The 17105-nt window shown below is 43.9% G+C and overlaps 1 protein-coding gene across 1 annotated transcript in view; it reads right to left on the bottom strand.

Moving 5' to 3' along the window:
- Positions 1–17105, bottom strand: part of ptprga (protein tyrosine phosphatase receptor type Ga) — a 290375-nt gene that overhangs the window by 123080 nt on the left and 150190 nt on the right. Inside the window, exon 3 of the mRNA XM_077202673.1 lies at positions 2562–2744. Within this exon, the coding sequence (XP_077058788.1) occupies positions 2562–2744 (183 nt within the window). The remainder of the gene's footprint in view (positions 1–2561; positions 2745–17105) is intronic.

The following is a 17105-nucleotide window of genomic DNA, read 5'->3' as shown; positions in this document are numbered from 1 at the left end:
TTGTTGGACAGATTTCTTTTTCTGATTGAATTTCGGAGTGATTTTTACTTGCCGCTTGCCACAAGAGATTTGTGTCCTATTTAAAGGAAACCTCACTTGTAATCTTAGCGAAACAGGCTAGTGTCCAACCATTGAGATATTGAAGCAATCAACTGGTGGCAGTCTGAATCCGTCACCACAGCAACGACGAGTGACGACTTGGAGGAGCCAGGGGCAAAAGTAAGACGCATGACACGCTCTAGCACAAACACACACTCTCTAGCCTGGGAAAAAACAACGCCGCTCTCTGTCCTTCTCTCGACTCCTCTTTAAGTTGTTTGGTCTTTTGTTGATTTTTTGACGTAATCCGTCATGAGAGGGAGAATCAGTTTCATTAGCTATTCCGGCTTTGAGCTTCATGAGCTTTAACAAACAGGCAGGAATTAGACGGCTAAGCCAGCAGGACCTTGGAACGGCAGCTTGTGAAAACTAGCCTGCCAGCAAATCCTTGATCAATGCAAATGTTTCTTCAAGGTTCCAAGATCTCATGAATTTCTTAAGTTTAATTTGGTGGGGGTCTGAGAGAAGCTTGTGTATTGGTCAGTCCAGCAACACACACACTCGCTCGATCGCTTGCAAAAACGCCTCTAGGTTTGAAATATCATACTGCTTTTACTTTTCTGCAGTATATGGTATGTATACTGTGCACAGTAGGTGATATTTCAGTATGCATGGGACAGAACAAAGCACGCCGAGTGAAATACTATACCCAACAATGCAATGTACTTGATATCATCTTCCATTTTCAACACAACAAATAGATTTGACTGCCTAAAAATAAGGCATCTTTATAAAAAATTGGATTAAAGCATTTTAACTTATCATTGTTTATTTATTACATATTTATAATATGTGATTGTTATATTTTTATGATAAATCATTCATTTATCATTTAATTTAATGTTTTTATTAAATTAAACGACCGTCCAACACAATATTTCAAGATATGGTCTCTGGTATGTCTGCTGTAATTACTACAATACTGCTTCTTTTTAAACTTAGGACTGTTGATATATTAAAAATGATTAACCATATTCATTTTGTGATTGTAGAGGATTCAAGATTGGGTATGTTTATATATATATATATATATATATATATATAAAACATCTTGATTGATTTGTGTTTTTAGCATTCATATTAGGTTCTTTTGTGTGAGTTTTTTTAATTTAATAAGATAATTTTAAGTCATTATGTGGCCACCTTGTTGAGAACCACTGGTGTACACACTATATACTGTATTATACGCAAGTATTCCATTGCAAACACATCCAAGTTCATTTTTTCACACTTATTCCTTTTCCGGACATCCCTAATGAGTGTTTCGCTCAAGGTGAGAAGGTCAAGGGTCACTTGACGTTGTAGTCGTCCATAGAGAAAATTATTTTAAAACATTGATTGAGTCATGCATAATTCAGAGGTGCGGGTCTGTAGGTTTATTGTGCCGCCCTGTTCCAGGTGATTATTTCTCTGATAAAACACTCATGTGTCAGTTATAAATAGCAGAGCAGCTCTCCATTATTCATGGGACAACAGCGGGACATTTGTCTTCCTCTGCACGGATTATGTTAAGGAGGGAAATGCTGGGCAATTCGTGTCTGTGTAAACTTCCTCAATACACTCCGCTGCAGCACTGCTTAATGTTGCAAGACTGTAGAATGAAAACAGAATTCGGGTGTGAAATGTTCAGGGGCAAGATTGCATCATAAAAGTATGATAGAGCTTGAAAGTGAAAGTGACACGTGATGGCCAAGTATCGTAACCCACACTTGGAATTTGACCTCTGCATTTAACCCATCCAAGTACGTGCACACACATTAGGAACAGAGTAGTGAGTAGTGAACACACACAGCAAATGTGGATACACACACCCCGAGCAGCGGGCAGCCTTGAGTGGTGCCCGGGAAGCGATTGGGGGCTAGGTGCCTTGCTCAAGGACACCTCAGTCATATTCCTTCCGGTACTGGAATCGAACCTTTCGGTCACTAGTCCAACTCTGTTACCATTAGGCCATGACTGCCCCCAGAGTTTACAAGAGTTGAACACTTCCATTCAATGTGACCTATAATTTGTAGAAATCAATGGCATGGGGCAGCACTTGGCACATTCCATTCTTTGTCCATTCCATTTCCCTACCCAATAATTGTTTTTGTTCTCAAGTCTATAATAAATATATAAAATAATTCCAAAATTAGAAACACTTATTAGAAATGCTTTTAGAGAGTGATAACTTAAATATTTGTCTTTGAGCAATGCTATCACATGGCTTTAGAGGATTTGTTAGGTAATATTATGACCCATTTTAAACCCCATTCACTTTTTAATGGCCAAAGCTGAGTTTCTCAAAAGCATTGTAAGCCTAAGAAGATCGTAGAACAATTGCAACCGTCTCTACGATCAACTTAGCTCATGCGTCTGAGAAACGCAACCCAGGACATTCTGCCTTATATCTTATGATATGATAGATCAATGATATTTTTTTAGTGAACTATCACAGACTGTCTGTATCTGTGCACATTTACCAGTTTTGCCTGTATTCTTCATTGACGTCTTGTTGGACGACTCTGCATCAAACCCGTCCAACGTGAGTTCCTGGTACTCCATCGAGACCTTAGTGTCTTGGTCAGCTATATTGATTGGCGATTGGTTTCTTTCCTGACACTCAGGAAAAGCTGCCGTCCACCCTGTATCTGGTCCGTACGTCCCTGCAGAAGACAGAGACAGCAAATCAATGGATCATCACACTGCAAACAGAAGCTGAAGCGCTCCCAGACTCACTTTATATTTCATAAATGCCAGTCAAAACACAGTAGAGCTGACCTGAAACGACCATCTGTCTGTCTGTCTAAAAAACCCCACCAAAAAACAGAAAAGCTTGATGAAATGACTGAGTAGTCACACTTGAATCCAAGACCTTTGAACCACATAGACCAAAGCAGAAGTAAAAAAAAAACAAAAAAACATTTTCCACTGAAAAGTTTAAAAGCACTCAGTAGAGATACATATGGAATCAACTTTTGGAAGTAACCAAGAGATTTTTTTTTTTAACGAATAAATCATTATTTGACAAGGCTTTTTCTTCTGAACCTCAGATGTCCTTTTTGAAAGAGAGTTACCAAAAGTTAGCGAGCTACCAAGCTAACACTTGCTAATGGAATTAATGATTATTTGATCTCCCGCATGACACAAGTAAATACCTTTTTAGCTAGCTGTGATCATATTTAGCAGTAACAGCATGCTGGGTAAAAGCGATATCCCAAAATGTACAAGGCAATGTTTGACTCATTTGTTCCTCCATGGTCACAATTGAAATAAAACAAGGGAACGACTTAGCAAAATGAGGCCACGACAGCTAAAATAAAGGAACAAATTAATGTTTTGAACAAATTCTTAATTCTTTGCTGCAATATATCTTTCTCCCCTGCTGCTTTCAAAACAAGTTATTTATCCAAAAATCAGAATTATAGTGTATTACAGTTTGAAAGCAGCTTCCCCAACACTGTATGAAACTATCAGTGATCAATGCCACACATTGTCATCTTATACATAATAAAATAAAGGTATGAGCAGACAATTTTACTTCTGCACACAAAATGAGACAAGCAAACAAGACAAGGATATTTTAAGAGTCCATTAAACAGTTTGAAGCACCGCTTTGGCTTTGCTTACAGTTAAAGCCTGCCAAATCATAAATGCACCTTTCAGAGCAATAACCTGATGAGACACTATAGTGCCAGCGTGTGAGTATGCGAGTGTTTGTTCTCTCTCAGACTCTGTGAGAGGCGAGCAGTGGTCCACAAACAGCTAAATAGAACGTCCAGCCCTAATTGAAAGCAATCCTCAGCTACCGGCCTTTAAGATGTATTTGTCGACAATTACCCCAGCCCTGCAAGCATCCGGACCGATCCGAAATGCGTATTTCATCAAATTAGGATTCATCCTCCTCAGCCTCTGCCCTCACTGCAGCCTTGGGGCATATTGATTGGACAGGTCTGGGTTTCATATGGAGCGGCAGAGTGCTATAGATCCGGGCAGCACTGCTGGGTAATGAAAGAGAGCGAGGACTTGCGTGTGAAGAGATTACTCACTCCTTAATGCAGCCCTAACAGGGTTAGAAAAACTGCACACGCAAACTTAATCCCAACCACACCTCAGGATACGCATCTCAGATGAGATAAACAAAGGGTCGAGTACATAACCTTGCCTCTGAGCCAAAAAATAGAGATCGGTACTATTTCTTTCTTATTTGTTTCGCAAGGTTTATGGTTTTGTTTGTTCTGTTAGATCCATTTTTCAATTGTAAACGCATTAAGCTCTGTCCAGTTAACATTCTGTATAACATATAAGCATATATATGATATTGTATTATCCTATCTGTTTTAGGCCCAAAAAGCACTCGATACGTGTATGCAAATACATGAATGCAAACCTGACTTCACATGATTTTTTATGTTTTTAAAAACATTTAAAACAAGTTTTTATGACTGCCACATTTTAAATGTTTCTTCAGTCATGACCACTATCGTCAAATACGATTGACAATTAGCATACATTTTGGATTGGCGGTATGGTTCCGTTCTGGGCGAGAACTCCCTGCGCATCCATGCAGCCTAGCATTGATAATAGCAGGGAGAGCAGCAATAAACCCCCTTAGGGTAAACAGAACAGAACCAACATGAATGCATGCAATATCGTTAATTCAAGATTTGAAAGTACAACATAATGCAAGAATTTATTCTGATTCAAGCGGAAAACCAAATCCTGACTGATGAGTTGCGGGTGCTGGGGATGGAGGATGGTAATTAGCTCCTGAGAAACGCGATAGCTGCTGATAATGCTGAAGGAGCTTATATATGTATACAGTGATAGGCGTCATACTTCTATAGGTAGACGTGGATCAGCTGAGAGTCAGCTGATGCGAGCTTGACTAACGTGACCTGCCAGAACTAACGCGATGCTTGATATTTAAAAAAACCCCCGAATTGGAGTAGAAACAAAAATGTGTATGTTCGTATACAACTTTTAAAATTTTATTTTCTTCAGAAAAATTTACATTTACTGTATCTAATATAAACAAATGAATCTATATCGAATCGAATTGAATTGAATCGAATTGTAAGCTTATGAAGTGAATTGAATCATGAAATTTGTGTCAAAGGTCTACTTGAAACACTGAAAATAGGACTGACTGAATTCTGGAAAACTGAACAGAATACACTTCTATTGCTCACAGCCTCATTTTCATTTGTGTCAAATTAAATATAGCGTCTACTCTAGGGTCCATAGCAAGCATTAGCATAATTTATCTTCTTCTACAGTCAGCTGTTGCTTTCATGTCAACTACTGCCAAGGCAGGGCATAATTTTCTGAGCAAGCAAGTTAAACTGTCAATACATTATTATGTTTATATTTGATTCTTGAACAACAGCAAATTTGGTTAAATGGCACAGACATCGCTATCGCCCCCTTAAGTACTGGAGTAGCTACTACATTAGCAAAAGACTATATATTATGTACAATAGGATCACATTTTTTAATGCCATGAACAACCATTTGCATTTGTTTACTTATTTCATAATGTTGATAGGAATTTGTCCAACTGTCTATCAACTTAACCAGTAATCAATTCAGCCCTCCTTCCCTCTCTTCCTCTCCTTTAGTAAAAACACACAGTGGCTGGTACAGTGCATGGAAAGCTATTCTTGCGAGGACAGAGGGGAAGGTTCAACCTATTCGAACATTAAATAGTTGTGAGAGATCTCAGCCTCCCACTGTTTTGATTTACCCTTCATTCCTCCCTCTAGAGTCTAGACAGAAAGGGAGGGAGCACGGACCAGGTGTCAAATCAACATTTCATTCACCTCTGACCCCTCTCTCAGCTCGATCAATACTGCCTCTGTTCACCGTTTCCTTCTCTTTTTTTTTACTTTGTTGAGAGAAAGAAAGAGAGTGAGAGAAGCTGATGGATCTCCTAAAATGAGATTACGTTTTGAGGCAAAAGACGTTAGCTTTGCTACGAGAACACACAACCACTTTAACCATTGATTCTCTCAATCTTTAAAGAGATAGTTCACCTGAAATGAAAAATCTTTCATCATTTACTCAGCCTTATGTCTTTCGAAACCTGTTTATCCGTCTTATTTTTTCTGTGGAACACAACAATTCATATTTCTACAAATAAAAGCATGGAAGCAGCTTGAACATTATGATAAATATCTTTTAAATATTTTTTGATAGAATTTCATTCTTTTTATGAAGCTTTTTTCTTCAATATTACATCAGGACCTTTTTGGCTTTACAGTACAAAAATCATTTACATCACCAAAAATAATTTTACTCATTTTACTTATTTCATATTTTACTTATGAAGGTTCATTCAAGTGACTGTCTATATGTAAGTATTGCATTTTACTGTATTTTTGAATAAATCAATAGATATAGATATTACCCTTATGTGATTGAGCCATTAATAAATGATATATATTCTTTGAACAAAACACAAAGCATGAAAAATAAAAAAGATTTATAAAACAAAGAGAAGGTGGCTCAGCGAGTTTCTTCGCCACCCCCTAGTCCCTTTCAGAACCCTTCCGAAACAAGACGTGCCAATCAAAAATTCATCTGACAAGTACAACCATGCCCTCATCAAATGTGTCAAAGGGAGACACTGTAAGGAAACGTCCTTTTCGGCTAATGCTGCTGTTCTCATGCATATTTCACCAGGAACTGTCTCCAAATCTCCAGAGAGCTGACGTGATATAACAAGATTTAAAAATCTTGAGTGTAAATATACCTAAATGTTGCGTTTGGTTCTCAGAGACAATATGCTTTTCACTCAATTAGCAACAATTCTCCACACAGCTGTGTAATATACTAACCTCAAACCATTCAGACTGATGCAGAAAAAGTGAGCGCAACAGTGTAATTTACGATGTGAACAAAAGTGTGGTTGTGCAAGAGCATTTACATTATGGTCGCCCAATATAAGCACTGCGACTCGATAAACAAACATGCCATTTGGAAGATTGTGGCAGTTTGGATGGCCAAGAGAGAGAGACAAACAACAAAACATCTCTTGTGGCTTTTCTTAGGGTTTCTGACGTTTCTATGATATGTCACACTAAGCCTGTCTCTCGGCTGCAGGTGCATTAGTGATGGGTCATAAACACAGAGACACATGGGTCTGTGGTGTTTCTGGATTTACCCGGCTTGAATGCCAGTGAACGCTGAGTGAGAAAGCTTTCTTATTCCCACTCCATTACAGTACTCACAATATACACACACTCAACCCTTATGGAGAGGTTCAAAGCATGCTTCAAATGCACCAGTAGCAATGACACTACAAGTGGACATCTAGATTAAAACAGCAAATTAAATGCAGGAAACTATTTTAGAGTGCTTTTGTAATAACAATAATGAAATAATAAAACAGCTAGATTTTCAATGTAATACTTTAGAATAATTTTCAATAATACATAATTGGTATTTTTAAATAAATTGATACTTTTATCCAGCAAATATGTATTCAATTGATAAAAAAATGACAGTAAATGTAAAGAAAAAAAAATATATATATATTTCCAAATAATACTGTTTTGAAACTTTCTGTTCATCAAAGTATCCTGAAAATGCAGTATAACCATCTTATGATAATGATTAGCATCGTATAACTAATGATAATAATAATCATAATAAATGTTTCTTGAACAATAAATCAGCATTGGATGGATGAATTGTTATAATTTTTAAGAAAATACATTAATACTAATTTATTAAATATATTTATTTTATGTTAATATATAGAGGTGCCGCCTCTTTATAGAACTCAAGGGAAAGGCCATTTGAGTAACGAATCATGGTTTGTATTGGTCTGTTTATTGTCCTCCATAATGCACTGGACCCTATTAAAGAGGTGCTTCCTCTGACACAACTTCTACTTTCTTTAATTAGATCAATGATTGTGCTTAATTACTCAAATAGGCTCTGTGGCATCAGCGCCAAAGAGATCAAAGCTGAGAAAGAGATAGACCTGCATGGAGAAACTGAATCGTAGGCCTGTCATCGTCTCCACAGGGGCCGGTATTAGCATAATGTGCATTAGAAATTTGACAAATAAAAGCACTTTTGGGAAAACAAACCAGGAAAATAATTACGAATCAAGTGGCGTAAACACAGCCGAGTGCTGCTGACGCTTTGGAAGTGTTTGATCCATGTGAGATGAATCCCAATGCAAATTCTTGGGAAGAAACAAAAAAAGAGGATAAGTTTAATACTGCAATAGCCCCATGCTAACAGGCTAACAGCTAACGAGTGAAGTGTCTATGCTGATACCTCTCTGAGTGACTGGTTTGTGCATCTTTTATGCAATCAGAGCTGTTACTAGCGAGATTGTACTCCAGAGAGCTCAATTTGACTGCATAAATACAGCCAATCTTTCTCCCTCTGAAACCAGTCACCTTGGTTATGATGGGCGCTGCATGGTGTTAGCGCTTAGCTGTTTGAAGTGCAGAGGTGGAAAGGGTAAAAGTAGCTTGTCTGTCGAAATCTTGCGCTGTGTTAATTAGAAGTGGCGTGTGTTTATGTGGGTATGTGTATATGTGTCCAGGCAAGAAGAGAACGCTGGCTGTAAAGCCAGTGGGATTTGAAGCCCATGAGCAAACGCTGTCAAGACCAACTGGAGATCCACACGCTGTCAGAGAACATTTCACGGCAGCCAGCAATAGACTCAACAGGCACACACACATAAACAAAGAAAAATAGACACATTCTCAAAGAGTCACATATATTTTCACACAGAGTGGTGCCTCAATCTCATGAAAAGACAGATTTCACACCTCACACAAACTTTATGTCGTCTTTGTGTCATCCACACGTTGTTACAATTGTATCCTGGGTACACAGGGGTGCCCAGATTACATTCCACTCAATGTCTGCGGCCCAATTTGCAAGCTATCCATCCTAAATTACATGTAAGATTGGAATTAGCATGTCCCAGATTATAGTACGTTGGAAATAGCATGCCAAAAGTACCCAGATGGCATGCTATTATTGGATTTTCGGGAAAGAATTTTTGGATAATATTTCCCGCAACCCCTTATGCAATGGAAGAGAAGGATTGACGGCTCTCTGCTGACTCTGCTTAAAAAATGTAAAGGATGCAAGGCAGAAGCTTCCACAGCAGTTTTAATAAAGCAATAAGACTGTGCATTACATTGATTTTACCAAATGGTGCTCTAGTGCACAATGCAGATAAATGCTAATAAATAGTTCCCTTTCAGTCGCTCACGTTCGACATAGTTGACGCGTCAACTGATTGGAATCACGCTTAGGGAGCCTGTCATCTTAGAGTATTGATAAAACGAGCCAATGCACATTGGTGTGCAACCTTTGCATCTCACGCTCCGCACCGCGGGTATAGATACGGAAGTAGAGGCACGCACCAGTTGTCTTTCGCTTCGGAGCCAATCGGTCTTCATGTCGATGTCTCTGAAGAGTGTTAAATTACAACGAGCGAGTGTTTCGGCGCTTCTTCAGGAAGTCTGTCCCGGTGCTGGTGGTTCTACCTTCTGAGCTCTCAAATGCTGTTTTAACAGTGTCACAATTCTGTGTTTGTTTGTCTGACAGCCGGTTGAGGGCGAAGAAAGTGAGTGCTTCACTGGTACAGGCTCTGTCACCATCCCTGTCAGTGTTGCCGCGATTATTCGTCCCCTTCTGATGGTCACAATTGTTGCATCACATGTTTGGGCTTACAACACACTGAACCAGCTTTTGTGGATGGTTCATGTTACCATTGCGGGAATATGACTGTCTCTGTGTTGAGATCGAGACTCGCCTTTGTCCGTGAAGGTGGAGTCCCCATTACCATGCCCAACGCTAGGAAGACGTGTGGGATGTGGTGATCGGAGGATAGTGATGGAATACTCGCCCGGTAACCATTCCCTGTGGGCTCCTCACTCCTCCATCACACCGCAGCCGGTGGAGTTTCCCGTTGAGCGTGTTGGTCCCTCTGTAACAGACCGAACAGTCGTTTCATTAGGGGCACCTCCAGAGGACAGGATGCCAATTGCAGCATCAGAGGGTGAGCTGGCCTCTGGAGATGATAACTCGGCTGCGTTATCTCCCCCTGGGAGTGTAACGTTGCCCGAGCCAGATCCAGAAATGTCAGCTATGCTGAAAAGGGCTGTTGTGCTCGAGTGGAATCCTCAATCGTGTCCCGCTCAGTCTCGGTTGAATGATTGGTTTCTCTGGGCGGGCCGTGCTGGTTCTCAGCCCGCCGCCCCAGTGCCTTTCTTTCCCGAAGTGCATGGAGAGCTTACTAGGTTGTGGATGGCACCTTTTACTGCCAGAAACTGCATAGATACCTCCTCCCCCCTCACTACCCTTGACGGAGGAGCGGTGAAGGGTTACGAGGCTTTCCCTCCAGTGGAACGGTCTGTCGCGGCACACCTGTGTCTGGCGGCCGCTGCTTCTTAAACGGGGATCCTCGTCTCCCCTCTCAGGAGCTCCACACCGCAACCGAATTGGCCCTCCGGGGCACAAGTGTTGTGGCTTGCTTGATTGGTCTAGCGAAGTCCACACTGGTGGTCCAGGAGCACCATCCTTGGCTCAGCCTGGTTGATATGGCGGATACTGACAAGGTTCGGTTCCCGGACTCCCCAATTTCCCAGGTTGGGCAGTTCGGCGACGCGGTGGAGAACTGCGCACAAAAGTTTTCTGCTGCCCAAGCACAGACGGAGGCCATCCGGCACATCCTGCCCCGGCAGCCCGCTGCTGCCTCCACCCTGCCACCAGTGGCAGTTCCTCCGCCTGCTAGTCGCCTAGGGAGTCCCCCTGCCGCTGCTTCCACTCCCACTGGGCCTCCGCAGCAGCGTCCACTCAGGCCTCAGCATGGAGCCAGACGCAGGCAGGCCGCCCAGCCCGTCTCAGGCGCTGCCAAACCAGGTGGCAAGCGTAAGACTAAGCGTCCCTGAGACAGGCCAACCAAGGATGGGGTGACAAGCTCTTCAGATTGTTATCATTCCGCCACTGGCTCCCCGGAGTCCGCCTTGCACCCCTCAGCCCCCTCTTGTGTCGCCAGCTGGCAGCCAGGTGCGGTTCGAGGACCCAATTATGCCTTCTCCCCTACCCCCTGCCGACCCGTGGAGAAAGGTAAGTGTTGCAACGCACACTCAGGCCCTGGTTTGGGCTGCCCCCGGTCCCTGTCCTCCACCTCGCTGCACCACCCCGGGTACGTCTGTGGTCCCTCTGGTCTCCCTGGCCCGGTTTGTGGAAGCCTGGAGAGTGCTTACCAACAGGTCCAGCTGGCTCCGCCATACCATTAGACTCAGCTACACGATTCAGTTGCCCCCCGTCCGCCAAAGTTCAGTCGCGTTCGTTACACTTCGGTGTTGAGTGAACGTGCCCCTGTCATGTGCGCGGAGATTTCAGTCCTACTGGCAAAGGACGCGATAGAGCTGGTTCCTCTAGCCGGTTTGAAGACCGGCTTCTACTGCCCGTACTTCATTGTACCCAAGAAAGGTGGCAGGTTACGGGCAATCTTGGACCTGCGAGTTTTGAATCACAACACAGAGACGCATTTTCGAATGCATCCGTCCCCAAGATTGGTTTGCAGCGATTGACCTGAAGGACGCGTATTTTCATGTTTCTATCCTGGCCTGCTCAATCGAGCAGATGGTGACAGGCTCCCTAAGCGTGATCCCAAACAGTCGACACCTCGACTACGTCTCCGTTCCCTTCGTCAGGGAACGAGGGTTACATACGTAACCGAGACGTTACATTTATTACATTAGAAACAACTCTCCTGCCAATTGGATCTAAAATATAACTAAAAAGTGGCAATTTTGTATGAATTTGTAAGATTTGTAGAAAAAAGTATGAAAGTCCAAATCAAACCATCAGTGAGCCATAAGCAGAAAAAACATACAATTTTTTTTGTATGAAATTACGCAATTTAGTCACCAATTCGCTAAAACACAAAATAGTTACGAATTGCCATCAGAATGTGTTGCTTCTGCTAACAAATTAAATTCAATTGCCTAACTGTAGGCTTATTGTGGACAAGCAACAAAGCAACTTATTAACATAGAATGTGGGCTAACATTAAATCAGCATTCTCAGTCTGAACAATTTTATAAATATGCATGAAGCTATGTGACGTATTAAAAAACTATAAGGTAATAAATGCAGATAGATGCTAACGCTTAACCTACATGTCAGTGCTAATAGTCAGGGGACATGTGGTTTGAAGATGTGGTAATATCTCAATCCTGGTGTAGTGTCTTACAACACACTCAAAGCAAGCATTTGTTTTACCAGCAAGATACACAGTTTCAGTAAATGCGAATTACAGTACAATACAGTTTGTCTCTGTTACTCCAGTTGAACTCCTGTTCAACCAGTTTTGACAACAATGTAAGACTTAAACAAACAACTTAAATAGTCCTTAAATACAAAAATGGATGCTACATTTATATGTCTAAAACATGTATACCATAAAATATGTAACATATTCTAAATTTACTCTTTGATTGAGAGGGGGTATTTGGGGGTGTATAGTCACACTAGGAAATTTTGTTCTATATAAAAGTACTTACATATGTCATTGATTCATAAACCTACAAGCATATTTCTCTTAAAGTCTATTTCATAATCATAATAGACTTTACGTGAGGCACTGACCTTAAAATGCAGTTTATTGAACAAACCTTGTAATGTTCTTTCTTCTTAAGAAAAACTCTACTACATTATTAAAATTTCACAGTGTTTTATGACTTCCTTTGAGCAGATCATGTTTTAAGAAACCTAAATCCAGCACGAGGAATGACCGTAATGGCTGGGACAAATGCAAGTGCTAACTACATTACAGCTAGCAGCCAAACTGCTCATTAGAGGAAAATAGTATTTTTTATTAGAATAAAATCCCTGAAGTTTCTTGTTTCATCCTACTTCACCTAACCTTTCTTTCGATTGCATTCGGTTTTCATTTTCTATTGTTTGATATAGTGACATTGTCCTGAGATTTTTCCTTATTTTGCGATAAATAAAAGATAATGAAACCCCCTTGAGCAAAGAGGAAAAATTTAATTCCAACAATACTTCAAACGGATTTAACTGAGTTAGAGAGGAAAAGAAAACATCGGCTAAAATCAAAAACAAAGCAAGCTGGAGAGAGAAAACTCCAATAAATATCCAAGCAAGTCCCTTCGGCAAAAAAATATTTATTGAGCAACAAACACGACTGGGTTTCAATTCTAGAGATATTTTCTCGACCTATGCCACCATTACTGGTTGAGAACAGCATTTTCTTTATAAAATAAACTTTTAAAAGCATTTTCAACTTTTTTAGATCACTGATTTGTCCTAGTAGTACGTGAGTGTATAATATATTTTTTTTATTATCTCTCTGATTATATATATATATATATATACATAAATACATATATATATATATATATATATATATATATATATATATATATATATATATATATATAGTGCATTGCAAAAGTATTAAAAACCCTTATTTTTTCACATTTTGTTATGTCGCTGTAACATGTATGTTTATTTTAATCTAGTTTGCACTTTGTTGGCTCTGTTTTCCTTTGTCCCTAATCTTTATTTAAGTCCATTGTTAAGTAATTAGTCCCATTACACCTGTTCTGTTTCTTTGTCCAGTTATAAAGTCAGAAATGTGTGATATAAACTCAATTGCGAGTTATAAAGTTATTATTTTTTTCCTCAGAATTAGACTTTAAACACGTACTCGGTTACTAACGTAACCTCGGTTCTCTCTAGAAGAGGGAACGAGTACTGCGTAATATCTTACGCTATGGGGAAAACCTCTTTTCCACGAGATATTGAAGCCAAAAAAATTATCCTTCATTTTGAATTAATGTAAAACGCGTTGCAGCAGCAAGCAGACTTGGTCAAGACGGCTTGCATGCCTATTGGTTGACCTGCGGCAACAGCAGCAGCCTATCAAGAGAGGCCCTGCGTGACACCATATCCAATGTCCATATCCATATCCCACTACGTCACGTCCCGCCGAAATAGGCGTGGCCTTGACCTATAAATATAGCTCGACAGGCTGATACAAACTGGTTTTTCATCACCGAAGCGAACCAGAGCATGTTGTAAGCACGGCAAGATAAGCAGGAATCGTTCCCTCTTCTAGTGAGAACCGAGGTTCCCTTTCGTAGTCACTCCGAGTTACGTCGGATGACGGAGAATGGGGGTTTCGCCTAGAAAGCCAATCATTTTCGAGTATTATAAAACGAGCCAATGGCGATGAAATGCCATGGGTCTGCGGAATTTGCATAGCGTATCTGAGCCCCACCGCGGAGGGATGATTGGTTTTTGGGTGCGGCTGCAGCTTCACGCCCGCAGCCAACCCCAATACCGTTCTTCCCGGAGGTGCATGAGGAACTGTCGAAGTCATGGAAGGCTCCCTTGACCTCCCGTGTACGTTCGTCAGCTTTCTCCACCTTTCCTCCCCTCGATGGGGCGGTCGCCCATGGGTACACTGGGGTTACCCTGGTTGAACGCTCTGTTGCGATGCAACTGTGTCCTCAGAACCTGGTGGCCAGATCTCACAGAGCTGCAGGACAGGCGGCCGCCGCTCTGCATGCGATGATGCACCTTGCAGGTCTACCAGCCCCAGCTGCTCAGACATGCACGAGGGCAGGACTGACCTCGGGCTCTTTGATGAGCTGCGTGCCGCCACTGACCTCGCTCTCCGAGCGACGAAAGAGGCCGCACGCTCCCTGGGTTAGGTGATGGCCACCTCTGTGGTCAGGAGCGTCACTTGTGGCTGAACCTGGCTGACATGCGGGACGCTGAGCGGACTCGCCTGCTCGACACCCCCATATCCCAGGCCGGCCTCTTCGGCGGAGCGGTTGAGGACTTTGCCCAGCAGTTCTCGACCGCACAGAAGCAGTCTGAGGCGATTAAACACATTCTGCCCCGACGGCCCACTGCTGCCTCCACCCTGCCGTCGGTTCAGACGCCTCAGCCTGCTCGCCGCCGAGGGCGGCCTCCCACGGCTCCCGCACGGCCCCAGCAGCAGCCTTCACCCGGGCCACGTCGTGGAGGACGCCGCAGGAAGGCGCCACCGCCCTCTCCAGCCCCGCGCCCCGCTAAACGCCAGGCTAAGCGGCGCTCCTGAGACGGGCTGCTCAGTGATGGCCTCGGTTTTTTCCCAGGAGGCGACGCCTCCGGGCCTCACCGCTCTCATCCTTCTCTGTCCAAGAGGGCCCGGATGACAGTGTGTGCCGTCTCCGGACCTCACCACTCTCGTCCCCCTCTGTCGCCAGACCCCTGGCAGAGCAGACCCCCGTGGACCGCTGGTCCTTCCCTGGTTTCCTCAGTCAGGGTGCGGAGTGTGACCGTGCCCCTGCACCGGGCAGCCATGCCACCCACGCCTGGGCCGGTCACTCCGCTTCGCTGCCCCTCCAGGGGGACGCCTGTGGTTCGCATGTCCCCGCTGGTTCAGTTTCTGGGAGCTTGGTTAGAGCTTCCCAACCTGTCCTGCTGGGTCGCCCAAACTATCAGGCTCGGCTATGCGATTCAGTTCGCACGGTCTCCTCCCTGCTTCAGGGGAGTCCGCTTCACTATGGTCGGTGGCAATGCCCCGGTCATGAGGGTGGAGGTTTACCCCCTGCTGTTGAAGGGTGCAATCGAGACTGTCCCTCCAGCCGAGATGAGGTCGGGGTTTTACAGCCCGTACTTCATTGTCCCCAAGAAGACCGGTGGGATACGGCCAATCCAAGATCTGCGCGTCTTGAACCGCTCCCTTCACAGGCTGCCGTTCAAGATGTCCACGGCCAAACGCATTTTCGAATGCATGCGGCCACAGGATTGGTTTGCAGCGATAGACCTGAAGGAAGCTTACTTTCATGTCTCCATCTTACCTCGACACAGACCGTTTCTTCGGTTTGCTTTCGAGTGGCAGGCATACCAGTATGCGGTTCTCCCATTCGGGCTGGCTCTATCTCCTCGCATCTTTACGAAGGTCGTCGAGGCAGCCCTTGTTCCCCTGCGCGAACACGGGGTTGGCATCCTGAACTATCTCGATGACTGGCTAATATTAGCTCACTCTCGAGATCAGGTTTGCGAACACAGAGACCTAGTGCTCCGGCACCGAGCTCGTCTGGGCCTTCGGGTCAACTGGGAGAAGAGCAAACTCTGCCCCATGCAGAGGATCTCTTTTCTCGGTATGGAGATCGACTCGGTCGCCATGTCCGCGCAGCTTACGAGCGAGCGCGCACAGTTCGAGGGCAAGAGTGCGGTCCCACTGAAATTGTTTCAGAGGCTCCCGGGGCATATGGCATCTGCAGCCGTGGCAACGCCGCTCGGATTGCTTCATATGAGACCGCTTCAGCTGTGGCTTTGCGATTGAGTTCCGAGGTGGGCATCGCACCACGGCACGTTCCGACTCCCAGTGACTCCGACCTGCCGTCAGACCTTCACCCCGTGGAGGAACCTCAGTTTTCTACGGGCCGGAGTTCCCCTAGAACGAGTTTCCAGGCATGTTGTTGTCCCCACAGATGCCTCGTCCACGGGCTTGGGCGCGATGTGCAATGGGCATGCTGACGCGGGCTCCTGGACAGGACCCCAGCGCCTTCTGCATGTCAATTGCCTCGAGTTGCTGGCAGTACGCCTTGCCCTGCACCGTTTTCGCACGTTGCTCGAGGGTCAACACGTACTAGTCCGTTCAGACAATACCGCGACAGTAGCGTACATCAACCGTCAGGGTGGTCTACGCTCCTGCCCTATGTCGCAACTCGCACGCCACCTCCTCTTATGGAGTCCGAAGCACCTGAGGTCCCTTCGTGCTATTTACATTCCGGGAGATCGGAACTTTGAAGCCGATGAGCTGTCACGGTTTCGGCCCGTCTCCGGCGAATGGCGACTCCATCCCCAGTCAGTCCAGCTGATTTGGGACCAGTTCGGGGACGCACAGGTAGACCTGTTTGCCTCCCACGACTCATCCCATTGCGCCCTGTATTACTCCCTGACCGAGGGCACGCTCGGCACGGATGCACTGGCGCATAGCTGGCCGCGGGGCC

The sequence above is a fragment of the Siphateles boraxobius genome, unplaced genomic scaffold (assembly GCF_051911475.1).
Source record: "Siphateles boraxobius isolate OS27281-9 unplaced genomic scaffold, OSU_SipBor_1 5, whole genome shotgun sequence".
Taxonomy (NCBI): Eukaryota; Metazoa; Chordata; class Actinopteri; order Cypriniformes; family Leuciscidae; genus Siphateles; species Siphateles boraxobius.
Note: the sequence above shows the minus strand (reverse complement) of the source record. Positions and strands in the feature narration are given on the sequence as shown.